Source organism: Asterias rubens, chromosome 6 (genome assembly GCF_902459465.1).
Source record: "Asterias rubens chromosome 6, eAstRub1.3, whole genome shotgun sequence".
NCBI lineage: Eukaryota > Metazoa > Echinodermata > Asteroidea > Forcipulatida > Asteriidae > Asterias > Asterias rubens.
In genome coordinates, this window is record NC_047067.1 from 10,451,268 (window position 1) to 10,476,810 (window position 25,543).

A 25,543-nucleotide genomic window follows, 5' to 3' on the forward strand; every position below is an offset into this window, starting at 1 on the left:
TAACTTGGTGCAAGGGACGGTCTTCCCGGTGTCACGGTCTCAGATGGGACACGGCAAAGTACGGAGTCCTTCGCAGGAGAGAGCTCTTTTGAGTAGAGTTTGCTCTGAACAGAACCGGTAGTTCCGACTCAACGTTTCGATCAGTATGCTTTAATCGCCTTCATCAAGTTTTGGATCCTATTTGGCGCTATTTTTTATTAAGACACATCTTCGTCTTCAGTATGAGCAGATGGTGGGTTTACTTCGTCTGCTGTGTTTTGACCACGTTGGCTACGACTGTGGTGTTCGTAAATCAACGGATTGGTGCAATCGTGGGTAAGTTGACACTCTTGAACTTCCACAACATCGTTGTGTAGACTATGTTGCAATAAAAATAGTTTCACAGTAAAACGGGAAGTGTGGAGAGTTCGAAATTGCTCCTTTAGTTAGTTAGACCTACAGTAGAGTTTGTGATTTTTTTCAAAAGAGTTTTAAGCTGTTCCTGCTGCACCATTGTTGAGGTGGACAAGTATTGTTTTGATGTGTATGTAAAGAACCTAGCAGGCTATAGTATTGACGTTTCACTGGTTTTTTTAAACTTATTTTTTTTTATTTTTTATAAAGAACCTATAGCAGGCTATAGTATTGACGTTTCACCGGGTTTTTTTTTGTTTATCATTATTTATTTTTTTTAGAATTCGGGGGCTGCTTAATTATCCCACCAAGGAAACTCGACAAGTGTCTTTTTGAGATAATGGTGAACTCAAGATTGGCTAATTATTGTAATTACAATTAAAGGCACTGGACACCTTATAATTATTTTATATAGAATTCGGGGGCTGCTTAATTATCCCACCAAGGAAACTCGACAAGTGTCTTTTTGAGATAATGGTGAACTCAAGATTGGCTAATAATTGTAATTACAATTAAAGGCACTGGACACCTTATAATTTTTTTATATAGAATTCGGGGGCTGCTTAATTATCCCACCAAGGAAACTCGACAAGTGTCTTTTTGAGATAATGGTGAACTCAAGATTGGCTAATTATTGTAATTACAATTAAAGGCACTGGACACCTTAGAATTTTTTTATATAGATTTCGGGGGCTGCTTAATTATCCCATCAAGGAAACTCGACAAGTGTCTTTTTGAGATAATGGTGAACTCGAGATTGGCTAATTATTGTAATTACAATTAAAGGCTCTGGACACCTTTGGTAGTTGTCTTCTCGCTTGGTGTATCTCAACACATGCATAAAATAACAAACCTGTGAAAATTTGAGTTTGATTGGTCGTCGAAGTTGCGAAATAACTATGAAAGAAACACTTTTGTCACACGAAGTTGTGTGCTTTCAGATGCTTGATTTCGAGACCTCAAATTCTAAACTTAAGGTCTCGAAACCAAATTCGTGTACAATTATTTCTTTCTCGAATACTACGTCACTTCAGAGGGAGCCGTTTCTCACAATTTTTTATACTATCAACAGCTCTCCATTACTCGTTAGCAAGTAAGGTTTTAATTAGTATATAACCAATAGTTCGTAGTGCCTTTGAGTGGCTTGTTTTTCCAACTTCTTTTGTTTTCTCACACAGTGCCACTTTTCGCAGAGTCACGTGTAAATGGAGCTGAACTTGAGGTAAGAGAGTCTGAATTTCCCGCAAAAAAAAATCCAATAAAACCAAAAAGAGGAGATTTTTTAGATGTTTGAGGAAAACTATAATTTTTGTGTCTTTCATTGCTGTATTTTGTTTATATATTTTTCAAACTTGTGTTATAACGGGATCACACACAAAGACTTGTAAAAGTTCAAATGGTTAATGGTTTATTTATCGAAGACTAGGGTTGGTTTGGAATGAAAACTTTTAAAAACCAACTTGATGTTAAATGCAGTGGACACTATTGGTAATTACTCAAAATAATTATTAGCATAAAACCTACTTGGTAACGAGTAAATGGGGAGAGGTTGATAGTATAAAACATTGCGAGAAATGGCTCCCTCTGAAGTGACGTAGTTTTCGAGTAAGAAGTAATTTTCCACGAATTTGATTTCGAGACCTCAAAGTTAGATTTTGAGGTCTCGAAATCAAACATCTGAAAGCACACAACTCGATTGACAAGGGTGTTTTTTCTTTCATTATTATCTCGCAACTTCGACGCCCAATTGAGCTCAAATTTTCACAGGTTTGTTATTTTATGCATAATTATGTTGAGATATACCAAGTGAGAAGACTGGTCTTTGACAATTACCAATAGTGTCCAGTGACTTTAAAATACAAACTCACCTTTGCAAAGATGCAACCGAATCTCAGATAATGTTACTAAAGCCCCCCATGGATCTGTTTCTTTCTTTAGGACACGTGCAGAAACCGGTCTTGTAGGTGGGAAAAAGAGCAAGAATCGCGTAAAATCCAACTGCGGGACGCCTGTTCTGCCTTTCGGATGGAGACCGGCACCTACTATCCACCGTTAGTTTACCAGTACGATGCCCTCAACCAACCCAAAACACTCAACAATCTCTATGTGATTCCCTCTCATCGATTGATCTACTGCTCCATCCCGAAGGTGAGCTCCACTAGCTGGAAGCGTCTCTTCCTAAAAATGAGTAACATTTCAGACTCCATGGAGGCAATCGGGCAGGCTCAATCTCACGCCATAGCCAAGCAAAACTTCCGCACCCTTGCCTCGTACCCCGCCCACGAGGCACGGAAGCTCCTCGCAGCATACACCACGTTTTTCTTCGTGAGGGACCCGTTCGCCAGGCTGCTGTCGGCGTACCAGGACAAGTTTCAGAACGACTACCCGGCCAGTAAGGTATTCAGACGTACGTGGAGTGAAAAGATCATTCGATTCACAGCCCCATCGCCGGCTGTGCTCGGCAAACGTCTGAGGACGCAGCGCAGAAATGACGGCACTCTGAACGTGACCTTCTCGCAGTTTGCAAGATTCGTCTCGCTGGGGGGCGATGATGCAAAGGCGCAGAAGAAACGCGGCAACGTCCACTGGATCCCCATGTACGCAATGTGTCAACCATGTCTCATAGACTATGACTATATCGGTCACTACGACTCTGTGCGGACAGACGCTGATTTTATACTAACATCCGCCGGGGTAGACCGGGCCTTAAGATTTCCAAACTTCACCACCAATCCAACGGGAAGTTCGAACCCCAGCACTCTGTTCCGTTACTACTCAACCCTAACGAAGTATGAAATCGAAGATGTGTACAAACACTTCTCTCTTGATTTCGATTTGTTCAGCTTCGAAATACCGACCGTCATCAGTCATCTATTTGACAGGAAAAATGTATAGATGCAGTGCACATAAGAGGGCGGTTTGAATGTAAACATGGGTCACATCGTCTATGCGCTGCGCACAACTCTCATCCGATGATAGTCTTTCACTTCTGCACGTTTCATCAAAGATGGTGGCCAATGGCGCCATGATCATTATCTATTGCACACTGAAAACATCATAATTTCCTTCATAAAACAAATTAAATAAATATTTTGTAAAAACAAAAAAATGGGTATAGGCCTACTGTCGTCGTGGTCACACAAAAATAAAGCAGACGACACACGTTAGTTCTCGTGCATTATGTTTTTTTTTCTTGCAATGATCCACATGGGGCCGCATGAAGCCGAATAGCTGGAGTGTTCGAATTAATACGTCGCCATTTTGTTTATTGTGAAGCCAAAGCCTTGCGGAGCCGAAATGGGCTGTAACCATGCATATGGCAACGGGCTATATTTTGAATTGAACAGGCAATTTTGTTTGCCTGCACCCCAAGGCACTTCCACCTACAAAATATAAACAAAATTCATCTTTTGACCGTGAACACACAATGTCGAATATTTACCCGAACTGACTCTTGAACACGAAGTAGCTGAGCACAACAAAACTTAATGCTTACCAGAAAAAATAAGGTCATCAACGAAACTACCACGTGACAAGTACAGTTTGTGACTGGTATCCTGCCCATTTCTGCTAACAGCAGACAATTGTTAAGTAATATTTTCTGCGCAAGCAGCTCTATGAAATTGGGCACAGCTTTGATCATGACGACACAGCCCTTTAAAATTGTTATCAAATCGGAACAAACGTCTTGAGGGAACATAGTTACAATATATAACATGTTTTTGTTATATTTCATAATAACAAGGAAGACAATGCTTATTTGTATTAGCCTTGAATAGGGAAATTAAATATTATTGACTCATCTGCACAACGTTTAAAAAAAACTTTAAAAAATCAGGACACTCGTCACCGTTAATAACACAGAAAGAATAATGGGCCTATATTATAACACGTACATTATACTTCCTTGTTTGCATTAGATGTATCGATTTAAATTGACCTGTTTACGCCCTAGAGCCTATCAGTAGGTGCGTTCGATTAGCTTCCCCGGGTCGACCCCGACCTGTGATTTTTCACAGAGCTCGGGAAAGTTTACTGATTACATGTAAAGCGCTTAGAGTTAACTTAATATTACGTGCTATATAAATCGCGTTTACTATTATTATTATTATAACACACATCGGTTTAAAACCAAAATTATTACCGTAGTACAAATATAATAGATGTTAAATTTGCATCGGGATAAAGAATATTAATTTTTGGTTTTACCCATATACAAATACTTAATAATACGAAGAAATCGCATACCAACAGCAAATTAATATTTACCGATCGTTTTTGTTTATTATTAACAGAGAAATCCACAACAAAACCGTAGTTTTATGTTCTATGAATTTAAGTGCAATGCTTCATCATTATATAATATAGGCATATAATGTCAAATTATTGGGGGAAAAGCGAGTAAATTGTTGCGCCTCAAAAAATCATTGCCATTTGCTTTCGCGTGGTGTATAAACCGGATTTCAGTGAAAAGTACTTGAATATAAGTGAAAAGTACTTGATTATAAATGTTTTATACCATTATAAAAATAGTTGAAAGAACCAGTTGAAAATAAATATTTTACGAAACAAATTTTAGAAAAATTGTTAAAAAAACAAAAACAAAAAAAACCAAGAGAAGCATAAAGTCTTCGGATTTTAAAATAGTACAGTCAGACCCCTAAGGGGTGTTGTGGCCGAGTGTTCTAGGCGCCGAACTCAAGTTCTGTATTACTTTGCAGAATAATGGTTTCGAATCCGGGCTTTGTGTTAAAGAGCAAGGCACAGCACTGACACTTCACGGCGGAGGCTAATGAAGGCGATTGCCTCCATGTCCCCCTGCTCATTGCCTTGGTGCCCTGGAAAATGCTCTAGTAAAAATGTACAATTTCCTCAAATAGGTTGCCCTTTACCAAGCAGAAAATGCCTTGGTGCCCTCGCTCTTTTAAAAACGAAGTATATATGAAGGCACTTTGTCATAATTGCTTTTTCCCACCTACGAGTACAAATTATTGGTACAGGCGAGATCAGGGGAGTAACCGGAGATGTACTGACATCCTGTCCAAGGTGAATATGATTAAATTTATACAAGCAAACCGGAAATAAACACCAGCCTGATTGGCTCCATATTATATTCAACTTAAATTTTAACTTACAGTAAGAACACAATGGTGTTCGTACCGTAGTTCATAAACTTGGAATGTGATATACCATACGGTACTAGTTGCAGCCAACATCAATAATTCAACTTTGGAAAAATAGTTACAAAATCTCTTTTCATGGATCGCACATTGTGGATAAACATTGTATTCATATTGATTGAGGAATTGGAAATAAATGTTGTACTGAACTGAACTGAACACATTTTGCTTGGTGTCATACTGCATGACAAGCACCGTGATATTATTAGTTAATTACAATGTGCGTGTATTTTATTATTGGCCTTAAGTTTGTGATGTGCTGTAAAGCTATTTTTGAAATGCTTTATTTGTTCTCAAGCGATGCCTTTAATATAGTGTGTAATTTGACAAACTATTGTTATACAAAATTCTTACTAACTTATATAAGATAATGACAATGTTTTCAGTTCGACGTCGTTGCAGCACTTTATCGAGAATGGTCATTAATACATATCAAATTCACTCGCACTAATCCACTTGTCGTCGTCCTCTAGAATCCTTGCGTATGACGTCACAAGCTCAAATATGCCCCCACTTCAAAGGATGACCAGTCATTAGCTGAGAGTTATGCACGGCACGTACACATTTCCATTGTTTGACTCCGGTGGTGATGGTGACCAATAGAGGGGTATACTCTAGACTGGTCCGCTGTCTTTATCCACAAGAACAGACAGGTATTGGCTTTAAATGTTTACCATTGACGTCAGATTTAACTGCGAATCTACACGACCGTGAAGGTCATGTAAAATTGGAAGGTCAAAAGTGATTATGGACGTTGGTTGAAAGCGAACCTCTGGCGAAATTCACGAGCCTCAAAGTTTGACGTCAGATGTTCAGGCATCTGCCTCATTTTGCCTTAGTGGTGGCGCTTTTTGAGAGTGTGACTGTGACGTCATATGCAAATTAGTCTAATTCATTCACTTGTCTGGGGTTCCATTCGGTGTCAATCCATCGGTACCATTGGTCAGCATTGCCTTAAACGAACGCGGGACAGAGAAACCAAATAGATCCATGTCGATGACATAACGGGCGAGCAAGGCTCGAATGTCGTCGGGCGGCAGGTCCGAGAAATAGCTTGCGATGTGCGCCTCGTCGGAACTGTTGGTTGGATTGGTGGATTGCGGATATGATACCTTGCCGTCTAGTCCCGCTGCCTGTAGTGTAAAGTTAGCGTCCTCGTGCAGTGACGAGAACTTGCCGATGATGTCATAATTAATCATGCACGGTTGGCACATCTTATACATGTCGCTCCAGTGTTCTGTCGGTCCGTCGTTGCTGAATATGTTTTTAGAATCCCCAATGTACCGTACAAACTGACCGAAGGTTACGTTCAGTGTTCCATCCGGTCGCACGGGGACATTCTTCGTGGAGCCGTACGAAGCGATCTTCGGCCCGAAGTTCTTCCTGAAGATGGTGCTGGAGCCGTAGTCCTTCTGGAACTTGTCCCGGAAACCTGAGAGGATTCTCTCCAGCGGGTGCCGCACGAAGACGAATTTGGTGTAGTTTTCCAATCGCTCCGTTGCTTCTTCTAGCGAGTACGAAGAGAGGGGTTTGATGAACTTGGATGTTAGGGTATGCGTCTGTGATTGACCGATCAGTTTGGTATCATTGTAGACCCCCTTCAGAACAAGGAGGATACGCTTCCAGTTGGTGCATCCTACCTTTGGGACATAACAGTACATCAACTTGTGTGAGTCTAGCACCAGCAGGTGGCCTAATCTCTGCAGGGATTTGGTGTTCAGCTTGTGTTTGAGACGCTGTCCAATGGTTGTGTTTGTGTATGCGTTGCATGTTGCAGAGACTTGCTCTTTTCTGGCTAGTTGCTCGCGAAGCCATTTGCATGATGCATCACACGGCACCTGGTGGGAATAAACACAAGCGACAAATAAGGGGATTAATTTAAACATCCTTCACTTAGCTCTAATATTAGAGACATTTTAGAATCCCACTTTGTATAAAGTATATCCACCATTTTATTAATGGCCTAATCTCTGACACGCAAGCTTGTATACGGGTACGCCTGCAACCGGGGACGCTATAATATATTCCTCTTTTGTTATTGGTCCTCGGTTTGAATGTGTATACCTAATCAAACAAACACACACAGCATGAAAGCGCGCCCTCTCTCGGGTTATCGCGTTTAACATTGAGATAGTAACGTATTGGACCAAGACTAACACATCCAAAAGCAAGCCACGGATTAGAGATCCATGACATTGATGTGTTTGATTAAAAAAAAATACAACAAAACAAACCTCATTAGAAAAAGCAATGATGCGTCGCGTGACATCATGCATCACTTTGTCATTACTCGACCCCTCGTTGGTTATGGATGACTTGGTGAGAAAATGAGAACGTTGGGGAGGTACGTGACAGAATATGACACGTGAGAAAAGTCACCGTGGTCCAGACGTTAAGACGCATTGAACCCACCCTAAGCAAGGACGAGTGACCCATCCTTCTGGTCCTTGCTCTATATGCTCGTCTTATACCTCGAGATAAGAGTTAACTGACGTTTCGTGAAATCTGTTGCGGCACTTGCAATTTTGAGGTTGTTTGTTTGAATCCTACTAATGGCTGATTTCTCAATGACTATCTATAGCCTAGTAAGTAGATTGTTATCTTATGAATTGCAATTTTTTGATTTGTTCCATTCATAATCGTAGATGTTAAACCACTATTTGTAAGAGAGAGATTTGCTAATGCAAGCTTAGTGTTTACGTCCCCTTATGTGCGTTTGCGAGTTCCCATGACGGGAAAATCAAACAAACAAATTAACGAACAAGTTTGCCTTGTTTTGATATGGTTTTCACAACCAATCCCCCCCCCCGCCCTTTTTCAGTCTTTGTTTTATTTGTAAAGCAATGCAAACTCGAATTTGTATAGGACAATCAGACAGGCGGCGGGAACATTCTAAAAAGATGTTTGAAAACTAAATAAAACAGGTTTACCCATTCATGAAATTTAATGTCCGATCAACCCCCAGCAGGTAAAAACCGAATTGAATGAACACTGCAATACTTTTACACTTGAATGCATCTTTTAAGACAAAGAATGATACGAGAGTTAAATGAATGATTGACGATCTGCATGACCTCTCAATTTCAATCTAAAATTGAATAATTCGAGCATTAAATTGAATGAAAACTCCGTGAAATTAGGCGGTGAAGCCTGGTTTATACTGAGTATATATGACTGGAGCAACATTAAGCAAGCATTGAGTTCAGGCAAATACTGAATTAAATGGGAGTCAAGTACCTCATTTACGAACAGACGACTGGCAGCCAATCGAAACGCAGAGCCCTCATTCATCAATCCACCATCCAATTGACCTGAACAGAAAGAAATGAAACCTACATGTTAATCAGTTTGCAATCAATACGGAACACACATTGATCGTGATGTCAACACCCCACTCATGTTTCAATTATTTATCGCCATGATTTTTTTCTAGACGTCTACAAAAAATGTCCACACCATTCCAACCATTTTATAAAAAAAATTAAAAAAACTAGACATAGTGCTTTTTGTTAATTACAAAAACACGGTGTTCGGTTGGACGTTACGTGATGACGTGGTTCAAAAACATTGAACCATAAAGATGTTTTTTATACAATGTGTCGTTATTTTATAGTTAAATGTGCATTACAGATTTGAGAATCCCCTTAAAATGATTTAGAAAAGTGGCCATAATGCGATCGTTAATGCAAAGCCACTCCGGATTTTTAGGTTTAGTTTTTCAACTGAAAATCTTATGTCACGATAAAAAGCCGGTTCTAAACGAAAGCAAGGTCAAACACTAACAAAATACTTTTGTCGTGGAAAAGACCATAAAAATAGCTTATTGGTAGCATTTGTGATTCTCAAGATATAAATTTTCTAGCTATTTAATGTAATGACGTCATCAATTCAAAAAGGTTGTGGTTTTGGTGCGAGACATTATCACTCAACTATTGCGATTTTCCGCTCTGCACATAGCGCTCAATGTTTCTAAAATCTTTATACCCAACAGCGCCCTCTTTCGTTGGACCAAAGAGAGCGCCGTTGGATATTCCCCCCAAATTGCGCGCCATATGATTTTTACAAATTTTAAACTTTGATTTATTGTAGTTTAATGCCCGATGACGTCATTATGACATAGTTAGGTCTGTGGTGTCTTGATACCAAGGTTCACCTATCTGTTGAGTTTCAACGTTCAAATCAATCTCAATCTTGAGTTATTCCGTAGATAAGTTCGAAAGTTTTTTTTTTTATAAAAAAACACGAAGGCGAACTTTGATCCAGGGTAACGACCCGGAAGTTAACGTCGTACGATTTTTGCGTTAACTTTTCAAATGTTGTCCAAGTCTTTATCTATTCGATGCCTAAGTATGAACATCATAGCTTTTATATTCGTTGAGATACAGCAACAAGCAAATGGTAATTTTTCAACATTAAAAACCTTGTCATGACGTCATTAATGCTGCATCATTCCAAAAAAGTGGCGGTTTCATCTACTCACTATTGCCGATGTACACAGTAAGTTTTAAGTTTGTACAAGCTTTACTTTTGTTTGGGAAGGTTCAGAGGTAAAGAAGAACACGAGGAAAATTAAATCTATGAACAGATTGTTGATAGCTTTTTAATTTTCACAGAAAGTAAAAGTGTAAATCTATTACATTTATACCTTTCTTTGCACAGAAAACAAATGCTAAGGTTAATACTTATTAAAGCGATGTATTTTATTAGTAAAGAGCTAACTATGTGCAAAGTTTGAAGGTTTTGTGATCCTTGTGATGTTTAACTCAAGAGTAAACTTCTTAAAAGGTTAACTGGATTTGGGGAAACTTTATACGAAACAACAGTTTACTAATTTTAGACTTGTGAAGTAAATAACTGTAAAAGACTTATTTATTAAGTATTACAGAGGTTTCGCAAGTGTACGACACGGGTACAGATACAACTACGATAACTGGGATGCACGTTAGATTTTGTTAGGCATTAAATAAACACTTATTTTGAAAAGCAATGATTTGTACACAAAGCTTTACCGTGTAACGCGCTAAACACTGCCGTGAGTGCCGGATAGAAACACCCTTCACGAGTCGATGTCACGAATCCGCTTCCCGGTGTTTGATCAAAACATAACCAATGTTCGTCTTTTTCTGGTTGCATTTTCTCACATAATTAAAAGTCATACGAATCACTGAAGTAGGTGGCCATCTCAGCGAAGCTTCGTCTTTAATTCCGTTTTAAGCCATGAGAAGGGCGAACAGGGAAACAATTTGACGCCGAATCTGAGCGGACTTCAATTGTAAAATGTTGGTACACCATTAAACTAGCGCTACGTTGTAAGTACAATGACCTGAGACTTGTCAAAACATGAATGGAAATTACGCGTACAGTCAAACGATGCACTATTCCGAGCAGAACACACAGGCCTCGTGGACTGATGAAGGTGTGATCAATGGAGCGGAACGGCCAGCCAAAGCGCTTTTGCAGTGTACGCAGTTATCACACGGGTCAACACATCCGTGGGCTTTATCGTCCGATTTCGACCAGAGATTCAGGTCAAATTGGTATCATCTCTGTGGGAAAGTTTGAGCAGGATCACTCATCTATAACGGGATGCAAAATTTATGTTGAAATGTTACGTAGTTTTAGAGATCAAAAATTGTAAAATTGTTCAACTTTTGGTTTGAACCGGAAGTCAAGGTCAAATGGGGTCATTTTGTGTGTAGCGTTTTTTGAAGTTTGATCGACCTGTCCGATGATATGTAGATTGTCAAAATCCATTATGTGGTTCAGGAGTTATGATTTCTTTAAAATATTTAACTTTGATCTGTTGTAATTCAAAACCTGATGACGTCATCATGACATTATTAAGTTTGTGTGGTCTTATTATTAAGGTTCAATTGTCTGAGGAGTTTCAATGTTAAATTCCATATCAATCTTGAGTTATGACAACAAATTGTCTTTTTTTACAAAAAAACACAAAAAACACAAAAGCAGAGTTTGACCTTCCGGTACGACCGGAAGATGAGGTCATACGATTTTGGCGTTAACTTTTCAAATGTTGTCCAAGTCTTTATCTATGTGATGCCCAAGTATGAACATCATAGCATTAATATTCGTTGAGATACAGCGAAAAGCAAATGTCGTTTTTCAACTTTAAAAACCTTGCCATGACGTCATCAATGACGACATCATTCCCAAAAAGTGTCGGTTTCATCTACTCACTGGTGCCTATGTACATAGTAAGTTTTAAGTTTATACAAGCTTAACTTTTGTTTAAAAGCTCAAAAGTTGTTTTTTGATGAAAAAACACGAATAAAAAAACACAAAGGCGAACTTTGACCCAGGGTAACGACCCGGAAGTTAAGGTCGTACGATTTTGGCGTTAACTTTTCAAATGTTGTGTAAGTCTTAAACTATCTGATGCCTAAGTATGAACATCATAGCTGTTATAATCGTTGAGATACAGCAACAAGCAAATGATCATTTTTGAACATTAAAAACGCTGTCATGACGTCATCATTGACGTCATCATTCCAAAAAAGTGGCGGTTTCATCTAATCACTATAACCTATGTACATAGTAAGTTTGTACAAGCTTTACTTTTGTTTTAAAGCTCAAAAGTTGTTTTTTGATGAAAAAATGCGAAGGCGAACTTTGACCCAGGGTACCGACCGGAAGTTAAGGTCATACGATTTTGGCGTTAACTTTTCAAATGTTGTCCAAGTCTTTATCTATCTGATGCCCAAGTATGAACATCATAGCATTCATATTCGTTGAGATACAGCGAAAAGCAAATGTCGTTTTCCAACTTTAAAAACCTTGCCATGACGTCATCAATGACGTCATCATTCCCAAAAAGTGGCGGTTTCGTCTACTCACTATTGCCTATGTACATTTTAAGTTTTAAGTTTGTACAAGCTTTACTTTTGTTTAAAATTGCTGGAGAAGGTTCGCAGGGAAAGAAGAACGCGAGGAAAAAAAAAAACTAGACATAAGAATTTGTTTGATAACAAATTCGAGGTGTTCGGATTTCTGGCCTGAATTAACGAGCCATCACTTTTTAAGTTTAGTTGACTTTGGTGAAGGCCTACATGGTTATTCTAAGAATGTCAATAAAGACAGAATAATTTAGAAAATGCAACATTCATTATTAAAGTGCAGACCTCGCTACACTACACTTACACGCGTCGGCGGTAAATCGCTAAACATTTCACTGGAACTCCCGGTTTGGACACAAAGAAGGGTTAATAAACGAGGTCACAATAAATCACTTTTAGAGCAATTTGAAAAGCTCAGTTGAGGGGAGGTCATTACTGTGTGCAGGTTTTTTGTCTTTTTGTGCTATGCTGACGGGCGAAATATTTATTTGTACTTTTTTATCTTTATGCATGAGGGTTTGTCATATTAAACTTCAACTTCCAGTTTGACAGGATGTAAAGGTCAAATGGGGTCACACTTTGTGCATAACATCTAGAATTGCCAGAGAGCTCAAAATTGATGTAATAATTATTAACGTACCACGTTTCATTAATAAAATACACAATTTTGAATGGACATTTTTTCATATTTTCATTCACTTAGGCTCTAGAGCCCAAAATAACATGAGTTGTTACTTTAACTTCCGATTTCGACCGGAAGTAAAGGTCAAATGGGGTCACGTTGTGCACCGCATTTGTAGATCTTTATAAGAGGTTTCATGTACAAAAAGAATCTTGAACGTAGCTCTTTTGGTTTTGAAGATATGATTTTTCAAATTATTTAAGGTTTATTTAACGTTTATTTAACGTAATGACGTCACCATTGCCGTCTACTCACCGAGGTTGATGTTCATGAGAAGTTTCAAGTTCATACAAGTTTCAGTTTTTCTCAAAATTGGCGGAGAACGTTCAGGCAGAAGAAGACGGAGAAATGAAGGTTTGTCATATTAAACTTCAGCTTCCGGTTTGACAGGATTTAAAGGTCAAATGGGGTCACACTTTGTGCAAAACATATAGAATTGCCAGAGAGCTCAAAATTGATGTAATGATTATTAATGTACCACGTTTCATTAATAAGATACACAATTTTGTATGTACAAACTTATACTTCCGGGTTCGACCGGAAATGAAGGTCAAATGAGGTCACACATTGTAAACATTTGTAGAATCGTCGAAGGGCCTTAAAATTAAGTTATTATATTAATACACAAAATAATATTATTCAGATACGATTTTTTATAAAACAAACTACTACTTCCGGTTTCGACCGGAAGTAAAGGTCAAATGGGGTCACACCCTGTGTAAGATTTGTTTAATACTTCATGACCTTTCATATGGTGTAAAGATCACGTATGTAGCATATCTGATTCTGGAGATATGAGTATTTTAATAAAAAACTTCAATTTAATATAATGACGTCATCGATGACGTCATCATTCCAAATTTTGTTCTTTGTCATATACACGCTTTGGTCTAAGTACGTGGTAAGTTTCAAGTCCGTACATGCTGTATTTTTTGAGATAGCAAAATAAATTTTTTTTCGACCTCGTGTACCATTTTCGTTGTGACGTAGCTATGACGTCACACATTATATTTTTAGAATGCTCTTGAGTTTAAAAAATTTTTATGCATTGGACATTTTTTCATATTTTTATTCACTTAGGCTCTAGAGCCCAAAATAACATGATTTGTTACTTTAACTTCCGGTTTCGACCGGAAGTAAAGGTCAAATGGGGTCACGTTGTGCACCGCATTTGTAGATCTTTATAAGAGGTTTTATGTAAAAAAAGAATCTTGAACGTAGCTCTTTTGGTTTTGAAGATATGATTTTTCTAATTATTTAAGGTTTATTTCACGTTTATTTAACGTAATGACGTCATCAATGACGTCACCATTCCAAAAAAGTTGCGGTGCCGTCTACTCACCGAGGTTGATGTTCATGAGAAGTTTCAAGTTCATACAAGTTTCAGTTTTTCTCAAAATTGGCGGAGAACGTTCAGGCAGAAGAAGAAGACGGAGAACTAGACATAGTGTTTTTTGTTAATTACAAAAACACGGTGTTCGGTTGGACGTTACGTGATGACGTAGTTCAAAAACATTGAACCATAAAGATGTTTTTTATACAATGCGTCGTTATTTTATAGTTAAGCTTGTATCACACTTTTGAACGCCTTGTTTCTTCACAAATGCAATATGTTTGTGTGAGATTGACATCAGTTTTTTTGTTTGCAACTTATGAAAGCCCTTTAAAAATCTAGCTCACCCCTGCACTGGATGCTGTACACAGATTTGATAATCAACAGCGCCCTCTTTGGTGGGCAAAAAGAGAGCGCTGTTGGGAATTCCCCCACAAACTTTCGCGCCATATGATTTTTACACATTTTATTGTTATTCAATACCTGATGACGTCATTATGACGTAATTAGGCCTGTGTTGTCTTAAAAATACTAAGGTTCAACTATCTATTCAGTTTCAAGGTTCAAATCGATCTCAATCTTGAGTTATGCCGTAGATAAGCTCAAAAGTTGTTTTTTTATGAAAAAACACGAAGGCGAACTTTGACCCGAACTTCGACCCGGAAGTTGAGGTCGTACGATTTTAGCGTTAACTTTTCAAATATTGTCCAAGTCTTTATCTATCCGATGCCCAAGTATGAACATCATAGCTTTTATATCTGTTGAGATACAGCAACAAGCAAATGGTCATTTTTTAACATTAAAAACCCTGTCATGACGTCATCAATTACGTCATCAATCCAAAAAAGTGGCGGTTTTATCTAATCACTATTGCCTATGAACATAGTAAGTTTTAAGTTTGTACAAGCTTTACTTTTGCTTAAAAGCTCAAAAGTTGTTTTTTTGATGAAAAAACACGAATCAAAAAACACGAAGGCGAACTTTGACCCAGGGTAACGACCCGGAAGTTAAGGTCGTAAGATTTTGGCGTTAACTTTTCAAATGTTTCCCAAGTCTATATCTATCCGATGCCCAAGTATGAACATCATAGCTTTTATATTCGTTGAGATACATCAACAAGCAAATGATCATTTTTAAACATTAAAAACCCTGTCATGACGTCATCAATTACGTCATCAATCCAAAAAAGTGGCGGTTTTATCTAATCACTATTGCCTATGAACATAGTAAGTTTTAAGTTTGTACAAGCTTTACTTTTGTTTTAAAGCTCAAAAGTTGTTTTTTTGATGTAAAATACACAAAGGCGAACTTTGACCCAGGGTAACGACCCGGAAGTTAAGGTCGTACGATTTTGGCGTTAACTTTTCAAATGTTGTCCAAGTCTTTATCTATCCGATGCTGAAATATGAACATCATAGCTTCAATATTCGTTGAGATACAGCAACAAGCAAATTGTAATTTTTCAACATTAAAAACCTTGCCATGACGTCATCAATGACGTCATCAATCCAAAAAAGTGGCAGTTTCATCTACGCACTAGTGCCTATGTACAAAGTAAGTTTTAAGTTTGTACAAGCTTTACTTTTGTTTTAAAGCTCAAAAGTTGTTTTTTGATGAAAAAAAGCGAAGGCGAACTTTGACCCAGGGTAACGTCCGGAAGTTAAGGTCATACGATTTTGGCGTTAACTTTTCAAATGTTGTCCAAGTCTTTATCTATCCGATGCCCAAGTATGAAAATCATAGCATTCATATTCGTTGAGATACAGCGAAAAGCAAATGTCGTTTTTCAACTTTAAAAACCTTGCCATGACGTCATCAATGACGTCATCATTCCCAAAAAGTGGCGGTTTCGTCTACTCACTATTGCCGATGTACATAGTAAGTTTTAAGTTTGTACAAGCTTTACTTTTGTTTAAAATTGCTGGAGAAGGTTCGCAGGGAAAGAAGAACGCGAGGAAAAAAAAAAAAAAAAAAAAAAAAAAAAAACAATAACAATAGTTGTTCGGCTGTTGGCCGAACACCTAAAAAAAAAAAAAAAAAAAAAAAAAAAAAACTTAACAATAACAATAGGTTTTCGGCTAAAAGCCGAACACCTAAAAAACAGAACAATAACAATAGTTGTTCGGCTGTTGGCCGAACACCTAATAATGTCTTTCCAAGCAAATGCTACAGGCAGTATAGGCCTAAGGAGTTCGCATCATTTCCTTTGGTAAACTCAACTGTGTGTTAGATTTAGTTAAAAGCACTGATAAGAACGTTTTCAAAGACCAGTCCAGTATTCTCACTTGGTGAATCCCAACATATGCATAAAATAACAAACCTGTGGAGAAGTTTTACTTAATATTTGAGTGAGAAATTATCCCTTTTTTCTCTCAAAAAAATACGTTACTTTAGAGGGAGCCGTTTCTCACAATCTGTTATACTATCAACAGCTCTCCGTTGCTCGTTGCCAAGTAAGTTTGTTTGCTAACAACTATTTTGAGTAATTACTACGGTGTTCAGTGCCTACGTGTATGTCATTCGGAAATGTACTTCGTTCGGAAATGGAGCTGGTGTCAGTGTGGCTGGCATTTAGATTCAATGGTTGTGGTATGGCCTTGACATAGAGTTATGAGTCCATGGGTCATGAGGATTGGATCCTTGTTTCTTTCAGAATACAGTACTTATGGGACTGCTGCTAATACGATACTGACTATTACAGTCAATCCTCGTTATACAGAACACTAATATAAATAGGTTCTGCTTGTAAGAAATACATTCTGAAGTCTCAGATCTCATTTCGGCTTCGTGTTTCGCTGTCCTCTTTACAACAATGTTAATTTTACAAATAAGTAATTTGGCCATTCACAGCGATGTTGCTCTAAGCCTCTATATATACACTCTGAAGTCCCAAATCTCATTTCGGCTTTGTGTTTCGATGTTAATTTTACAAAGAAGTAATTTGGCAATTCCCATTGATGTTGCTCTAAGCCTCTATACACTCTGAAGTCCCAAATGTCATTTTCTGCTTTGTGTTTCGCTGTCCTCTTTATAACAATGTTAATTTTACAAAGAAGTAATTTGGCCAGTCCCAGCGATGTTGCTCTAAGCCTCTGAAGTCCCAAATCTCATTACTGCTTTGTGTTTCTTTAGTTTTTGCTACCATGTTATAACAATGTTCATGATATACAGAGAACATTTGGCTAGTCCCAGAGAGACTTTGTTATAACACTTGAGTCTACTGTAGAAGGCTAGACCAGCTATAAACATGCCAAAATGCAACGTGATTTATGTGGCCGATCCCATCGTGGCACACCCCAAAGAAAACTCATATTTATGTTGGCAACATTGTGTCAGTTTAGTTTATTACATTTATTGCACAAACATCAAAGTGCATTGTGGTGCAAATAGGAAACCCCGAACCGTGAGGTCACAGGGCCACTAAATTGAGACCTTTGATCACACATTAGAATAAAACAAACAGACGGAGACAACAGCAACAATGCAAAAACAACGGGTTAGGTCGACCCCCAACCCCTACCACCCTCCCCGCTAAACAACCATTTTATACGCCTCTATAGTTCCTTCAAGTTATTGCGTTTCTCTCTTGGATAAAATTATTGCAAACATGTGCGGTGTGTGAGCTCCTTAATGCACTTCTTTTGCCCTGTTTGAATTTGCTATATGCTTTATTTGGCACTCGTATAGGTACGAAAATGTGGTTCAAATAGCAATATTAATACGAGTCAGTTGGGTTGAGATCATTTTGTTTCGCTCGCGTGACATTGGTAATTGCCTTCCGGCGTCGCTATCACCAGTAAGGTGTCAAAACCATCATGATCTATCAAGCACTATCTAAAAAACAAGCTTATATAAACACTAGACAAATATCAATTGGAAAAGTATGTATACTGTCCTATACACTATACATACAGTACGCAATTCTTTTTTAAAAGCCATTTCTCAATTATCCCACCAAGGAAACTCGACAAGTGTCTTTTTGAGATAATGGTGAACTCAAGATTGGCTTATTATTGTAATTACAATTAAAGGCTCTGGACACCTTTGGTAGTTGTCAAAGACCAGTCTTCTCGCTTGGTGTATCTCAACACATGCATAAAATAACAAACCTGTGAAAATTTGAGCTCAATCGGTCGTCGAAGTTGCGAGATAATAATTAAAGAAAAAAACACCCTTGTCATACGAAGTTGTGTGCTTTCTGATGCTTGATTTCGAGACCTCAAATTCTAAACTTGAGGTCTCGAAATCAAATTCGTGGAAAATAACTTCTTTCTCGAAAACTACGTCACTTCAGAGGGAACTGTTTCTCAGAATGTTTTATACTATCAACCTCTCCCCATTACTCGGTATCAAGAAAGGTTTTATGATGATAATTATTTTGAGTAATTACCAATAGTGTCCACTGCCTTTAAGTGCAAACATGTTGAGAGATTTTATGTCAGTGTGCTACCATATTTTTTCTACTTTCGGGATGCACCGTTACAGCTAAAAAATATAAGTTTTTTTTCAAGAGCTTTGTACAGGATGCAACAGCTGTTTTACATTATGGCCATGTCATTTTAAATGAGAATAGGGAAAAACATAATTAAAAACATTAATTAAAAATAAACTGGCACATTGATTTGTTTGTACCAATTTTTTTAAACCACAGACAGACGCTCGGCTGCATTCTGGGACTTAGCAGGTAAATTGTTACATCTAGGGGCAGTATCAAACTGTTGTTATATTGACGTAGTAAACAGTTGCACTTGCAGTTTTGTTCCTGTGACCGAAGTTTGACTTGCTGTCTGAGGTCATAGGTCATGGTTCTAGGAATCTCATGGGAGGGTTGGGTTTCTGGTTGTGAACGCTCTACAGTCCCACGTGACATACCGTCTTGTAACCATCTGGCCTACACTCCCTCGCAAGGGCACTACGGTCGGTGTCCTCCATGTTTGATCACAGTGAGCGAAGATGTCATGTTTTTTTCTTACACCGCTGCAGCGAGAGGCTTTGTACTGCAAGAATGCAAATTTCTCCTTGAGATTAGACTACGTTGTTAAAAACGCTATTATATATGCACATGTTCCCTATTGGAGGATTATTTCAAAAAGGGAAAGAACTTAAGAATTCCATATAATTATTACAATGCCCGATACACACCACCCCCGTTGGAAGATTGGAGTGTCACAACAATACGCAGGCCGCTGTCAACATAAGCTGGAATTATTATTTTAATATCTCCATTTTCATGAGACATGATCTCCAACAAACTGAAAACAAGAGGAGAGGAAGATGTCATTGATGGTAGCATCTAAACTTGGCTTTGTCGTCCGCGACAGACGTCTGCCAACTTTACTACTATTTCTTCTGTCATAACCACATCATACCCGATATCATGCCATATACGTCCTAGAAAGAGGGGTGTATCAAGAGGGGTCAATGAATTGCAGAAATCCAAAATTTGTATTATGAAATGCCAAAGGACGAAACCAAAATCAAACTTATTAAGTTTAAGTAAACAAATACGCTTAGATTAACCTATAGGTAATAATATCTGTACATGTTTGTATACAACAGCATACTTAGAATAGATACAAAAAAAAGTTTTTAACAAAATGCAAAACATAGAGGATTATTTCGAAAAGGGGAAGAAAGCCTGAACTCCATGTGTCATTGCCCAATGCTCTTGGATGTACACAAAATAATGCGCGAGCCGCGGGAGGGGGGCAAAACTTTGCTAGCATCCAAAATTTGTATTATCAAATGCCAAAGGATGAAACCAAAATCAAACTTATCAAGTTTAAGTAAACAAATAGGCGTAGATTAACCTATAGGTAATAATATCTGTACATGTTTGTATACAACAGCATACTTAGAATAGATACAAACAAGTTTTTAACAAAATGCAAAACATACAGGTCCCCAGGTGTATCATGTTCAACTAACTTAAACATCCGGATCCCAACACCCATCGATACAAATACAAATGTGCATGTACATGTACATACAAGAACTCAGTACAGCCACAACTTGCATTATATTGAGCTGTAATACTAACAGCGCTCACAATACCCAGATGTCTAAAACAATAACAACCAACATACATTAACTGTCTCCATTAGAAGATAGAGTGGAAAGGAATCGTTCAGCCCAACGAGCGGAAGTGCCATCCGTCTAGATTAGATTTATTGAGATACTAATATACGATGACTAGATAATGAAAATGGGACAATCCCTTTGTTAAATAATTATTATGTTTCCTATTACACACTTAATGTGACCCAACATGAAATACCAAACGTGTGAAATGTCAAACTCAATCAGTCACGAGAAAATCGTGTTGTAAGACGGTAACAACAAATGTTTTCAGACATCGTTTTTTCGACTTGATGATCAAAAATAATTTGTTTTATATTGATTTCTTTAAAATTTCAGGCAAAAATATATTAGAGATGTTTTCATCCATGATCATACTTGTTATATCATGTAAGTAATGAGTAAATCTGTCAACTGTAAGCTGTGTGTATTTTCATTATGTCCTTACCATGGTCGGTATAACACCCTTTAAATGAGCACGACATCTTCAAAAAGCACAGCGTCCCTGTTTTTGACATTTAATTCAATTATCAACCAGACAATTTAATTTGAACTGTCTGCCGTTTTCCAGGGGTAATTCACGAGTGCCAATTTGATTATCAATTTTGTGCTTGTTCTTTCCCTTTTTTCATGTCATCATTACGGTTTGGTTTTATAAACATATCTCCGTATAACTATGAAACAAATATTTGCTTTTATTTTTGTTTATTTATTTATTTACATATTTTTATTTAATTTTTGAAAAGTATTTAACTGTCCTCCGTCCGGTTTCCCTCCGTCCGGTTTCCCTCCATCCTACAATCTAGACCGTTTTAAAGACAGTGGTAATTATTGGTAATTGCCAAAGACAAGTCTTCTCACTTTGTGTATCTCAACATTATGCATAAAGTAACAAACACCCTTGTCACACGGAGTCGGCGCTTTCAAAAAAAGAAAGGTAAAAAAACGAAAGGTAAAAAAATAAAAGGTATACTTTGCCTTGAAAAGTGGAGCATCAATTCACACGGTCAGCTCCCAGCCTCAAATATTTATTTTCATCTTAAAATATTTCTTCTCCCCTGATCGTGTCACCAAGAGTTACCTTTTTGGTATTGTTTTGGGCGATTTTGCACTATATATATTTGATATAAGTTCTGGCAGATCTATAAGTATCTTGCGTCTGTGATCGCGACGAAGTCATACAGCACCTGCGCTAGATTGGAAGGGTTGTAACAGCTGATAAGAACTTGATCACATAATATGAGTATCATTTTTTTATGACAAGGGCAATCCTGCCGCACGTGACTTGACGAAAGTGTAATATTATTGTTTGAGACATCCTTAACACATCTCAGACACACTGAAATATTAACGAGTGCAGACCACGACCAATTGGCGACTTAGTACGGTTCGCTGGGCCGAGACGGCCCGATGGTTTGTCTCCGATCTCTCTCTGCCTCCTCGATTGAGACTAATTATCTGTCTAGGGCATGGAGGAATAATATTAATATGTAAGACGATCGTTTCAATGATTTGGGTTGAACAACAAATCATTTAGAATTCACCCACAGTCAGTTTCCCTTGTAGTTTCCCTTGATAATTTCAATTATTAACCATATATATTATGTATTATGTTTGTATACTGTACCGCGTCATTCAATTCAATTTCATGAATTGCATTACTAGATTAGGTTATTTAAAATGAGATATGTATTTATTCATTTATTTATTTGTTTATTGATAATGTTTTATTTATTTTTGCAGCATAACAATCTTAGAGGAAATATTTGACTTTTGACTTGTAATTGTGTCACTGGATGTGAGTTATCGGTAACTATCGTTTTCATTTAAAAACTATCTATACCCGAGTTGAAATAGAACGAACATTTTGAAGTGACAACTACTTCCTTGTAACGTCCATGAAAACGAAATATCATTCTAAATGTTAAGTTGGTAGTAGGTTTTTTTTTTTTTAATCGTGGGTGTTTCTTGCTTGCGTTTGTTTTTCTTATACAATACATGTACTACAGGCCCGTATGCTTCGTTTTTGAAAGGGCAAAGGCACCAAGACATTTTCTCCTCGGTAACATGGTAAAATTGTAAACTTCTACTAGAGCATTTTAAGGGCAACATTGGCATCGACCATGCAGGCGGCATTGTGGAAATCAAGTTTACTTGCCAAACCCATCATTAAGAACAAATCCAGCCAAAAGACGATCGGCGACGTTTTAAACGGCATTTGAGAATGTTCAGGGATCTTGAGTTAAGTTGCGATTGCAATGCCATCTTGACAGTGCAAAGTGTGGTCACACAGTGACAGCTAGCTATAACCATAGAGCTAGGACTCTGTGCTATAACTAACGATTCGAACCATTTCACAAAGCACATTTAAGAATCGGCTTTTAAGAATTCTACCTCAATGAGATGAGATCATGGGGGGGGGCAAATGATTTGTATTGTGACACCACCACAAGCAATTAAGATTGGTATGCAAGTCAAGATAAACCATATTCATAGCTCCTTGTAAATTCAGCCATATATAGGGCACATCCATTTTCACCATGGCATTGCAAGCCAAACATTGATTATTGCCATAATAGTAAGAGTGATTATAAAACTTATCGACAAAATCTGACTGTGTTTAAGATGATAAGACCGAAAGCATGTTGTCCATCACTTATGAGTTACTTTAGAAATGTGTAAACAAGTATTCCGTGGAAGAAGGGCATGCCATAGAGCGTTCATGTAATAACAAAATTGTAACACAAAATGTTAAAAGGCGTTTTGACTAAACGTTTGGAGTTTAGATTGGTATATGGGGGTCGATTTCACAAAGATAGTCCCAAACTTAAATGGGGGTGCACAATGTTAAATATGGCTCAATTAACAGTGTTCTTCTCAGCCCCATTCTTAATTTCAATTTGAATTTTTTTTTGTAAATAAATAATTGCTGTAATTCAGCCTTCGTGCTGCGAGGTAATCTTTTATAATACACCATTTTATCTATATCTAGCTATCTTACTTAACAACTTAAAGACACTGGACACTATTGGTATTTGTCAAATACCAGTCTTCTCATTTGGTGCATCTCAACATATGCACAAAATAACAAACCTGCGAAAATTTGAGCTCAATTGGCCGTCGAAGTTGTGAGATAATAACGAAAGAAAAAAACACCCTTGTCACACGAAGTTGTGTGCTTTTAGATGGTTGATTTCGAGACCTCAAGTTCTAAATCTGAGGTCTCGAAATCAAATCCGCAGAAAGATACATTGTACTTCTTTCTCGAAAACTATGTCACTTCAGAGGGAGCTGTTTCTCACAATATTTTATACTAGCAACCTCTTCCCATTACTCGTCACCAAGTAAGGTTTTATGCTAATAATTATTTTTGGTAATTACCAATAGTGTCCTTTAGGACGAGTAACTCGCCGAGTAACTGGTGAAATCCACCCAGGAGCAGGCCTGCCCAATTGCTATGTCAAATTGTGCCAATCCCTCTCGATCCTATATATCGCCGGCATCAAACCTCATGTAAAACAATGACTATTCTGATTTATAAAAAGAATCAAATCAAACATTTATTGCTTGTCATCGACTGATGGGAAGCAGGTTGTCCCTTTAACAAAAATGACGAGCATTCACCAAAAACAAAACAGCAACCACACGATGTTTTTAATATACCCGGGGGAGGTCCGACCAATGTGGGTGTTTGATGGGTCAGACCAAGCTGAACAGTTGTCGGCTTTTACATAGTGCATTGAGCGGAGACTGATAAAAATGGTTGTTTGAGCTTTCATGTGATGACACAACAGATGTGTTTGTATTTTGGCACCACTAAGTCAAAAAGTCAATAATACTGTTTGTGTATGCAGTCACTTCCTGCACAAAATCATGCTCGAACCGACATGAGTTATTTCAGCATTATTATTATGGTTCACCTTTGATGTCGATGATTGGTATTTACTTTGTATACATCAATCTGTTGTTTACTCCCACCTGTTGTTTATTTAACATTTATAAGTGTTAAAATTAATCCTTGAATATGGTAATAACATAGTACAAAGATCAAAGTGTGGAATGGGAGTCCCCCACCTCCAACCTCAATTTTCTATATGGATACTACCATGGAGCAATAAACTGACCCCATCGCCCAATAAACATCTCAAGATCTTCCTCGGATTCCTGGAATAGGATGATGGGAGGGGTAGTGTCGTCGTTGTATGTTGTAACCAAGCCAAGAGGAATCCATTTATTCCTCCATGCTTCCACCCCACCCAAATGCACAAGAAAATGAATTATTTTCTGCATGATGTCATTTCCTCGGCCTCTCTTACCCCAAAACTAAAATATCTTACTATGGGAGATGGGGTGTGCCACAAATCATAATACAAAAATTAATGATTGACGTAGATTGTATTGCCAACGGAACAATTTTCTCTCGACTCTTTATATGTTTTGGGCAAATTCGGCTAGCTACTTTGTTGTATCATGGAGGAAGGAATTGTATGGATGATGGCAACCGTCCGTTTTTAATCATCATGGAGCTAGGTAGTGTAGTACCTCCACGGATTCTTGGTATTTTGATGTAGTGGCAACTATACGTGTAACCATGGAGCTATATAAAGAAACCATCAAGAAACGTACCTTAAAACAAAACATAAAAACATCAATATCGTGTTTGGGGTTTTTTTCGGGGTTTTTTTCGTTAATGTTTCTCATGCATGCATGCGTTTGCTTTTCTTTCCCCTTAAAAGTACTAAACGATGGAAGTCAATATTGTTACTTACCAAACTCGTGAAATACAAATCCAGCCAAAAGGAAACCGGTTAACATCAGCAGAACAAAAGACGATCGGCGATGTTTTAAACGGCACTTCAAAAAGTTTAGTGATAGTTCCGATTGCGATGCCATCTTTACAGTGCAAACTGTGGTCACACACAAGCTACAATGTACCTACATATTATAAACCTAGCTATAGGCCTTGTCATTAGCCAGCTCTGCAGTACAGTACCAGGATACCACTTCCTGAGCACAGCCGTCA

At 37.8% G+C, this 25,543-nt stretch overlaps 2 protein-coding genes across 2 annotated transcripts; one reads left to right on the forward strand and one right to left on the reverse strand.

The window, feature by feature from the left end:
- Positions 1 to 5,004, forward strand: LOC117291510 (carbohydrate sulfotransferase 10-like). Its single transcript, XM_033773256.1, has 3 exons — positions 1 to 315; positions 1,572 to 1,615; positions 2,332 to 5,004. Exons 1-3 carry the CDS (start codon positions 222 to 224, stop codon positions 3,286 to 3,288), a joined length of 1,095 nt encoding a protein of 364 aa, XP_033629147.1. The 5' UTR covers positions 1 to 221; the 3' UTR covers positions 3,289 to 5,004.
- On the reverse strand, positions 4,652 to 25,543 carry LOC117291508 (carbohydrate sulfotransferase 11-like). The gene is made up of 3 exons (XM_033773255.1): positions 25,290 to 25,543; positions 8,811 to 8,884; positions 4,652 to 7,411 (listed from the first exon to the last, which is right to left on the reverse strand). The coding sequence occupies exons 1-3, from the start codon at positions 25,411 to 25,413 to the stop codon at positions 6,470 to 6,472; spliced, it is 1,140 nt and encodes a 379-aa protein (XP_033629146.1). The 5' UTR covers positions 25,414 to 25,543; the 3' UTR covers positions 4,652 to 6,469.

Excerpts from the sequence above, each read along its gene's own strand:
- LOC117291510 (XM_033773256.1), top strand. The coding sequence starts at position 222 with ATGAGCAGATGGTGGGTTTACTTCGTCTGCTGTGTTTTGACCACGTTG. Across the intron at positions 316-1,571 it reads ACGGATTGGTGCAATCGTGG|TGCCACTTTTCGCAGAGTCA; the intron begins GTAAGTTGACAC and ends TTTCTCACACAG. Across the intron at positions 1,616-2,331 it reads TAAATGGAGCTGAACTTGAG|GACACGTGCAGAAACCGGTC; the intron begins GTAAGAGAGTCT and ends TTCTTTCTTTAG.
- LOC117291508 (XM_033773255.1), bottom strand. The coding sequence starts at position 25,413 with ATGGCATCGCAATCGGAACTATCACTAAACTTTTTGAAGTGCCGTTTA. Across the intron at positions 8,885-25,289 it reads ATTTGTATTTCACGAGTTTG|GTCAATTGGATGGTGGATTG; the intron begins GTAAGTAACAAT and ends CTTTCTGTTCAG. Across the intron at positions 7,412-8,810 it reads GTCGTCTGTTCGTAAATGAG|GTGCCGTGTGATGCATCATG; the intron begins GTACTTGACTCC and ends TATTCCCACCAG.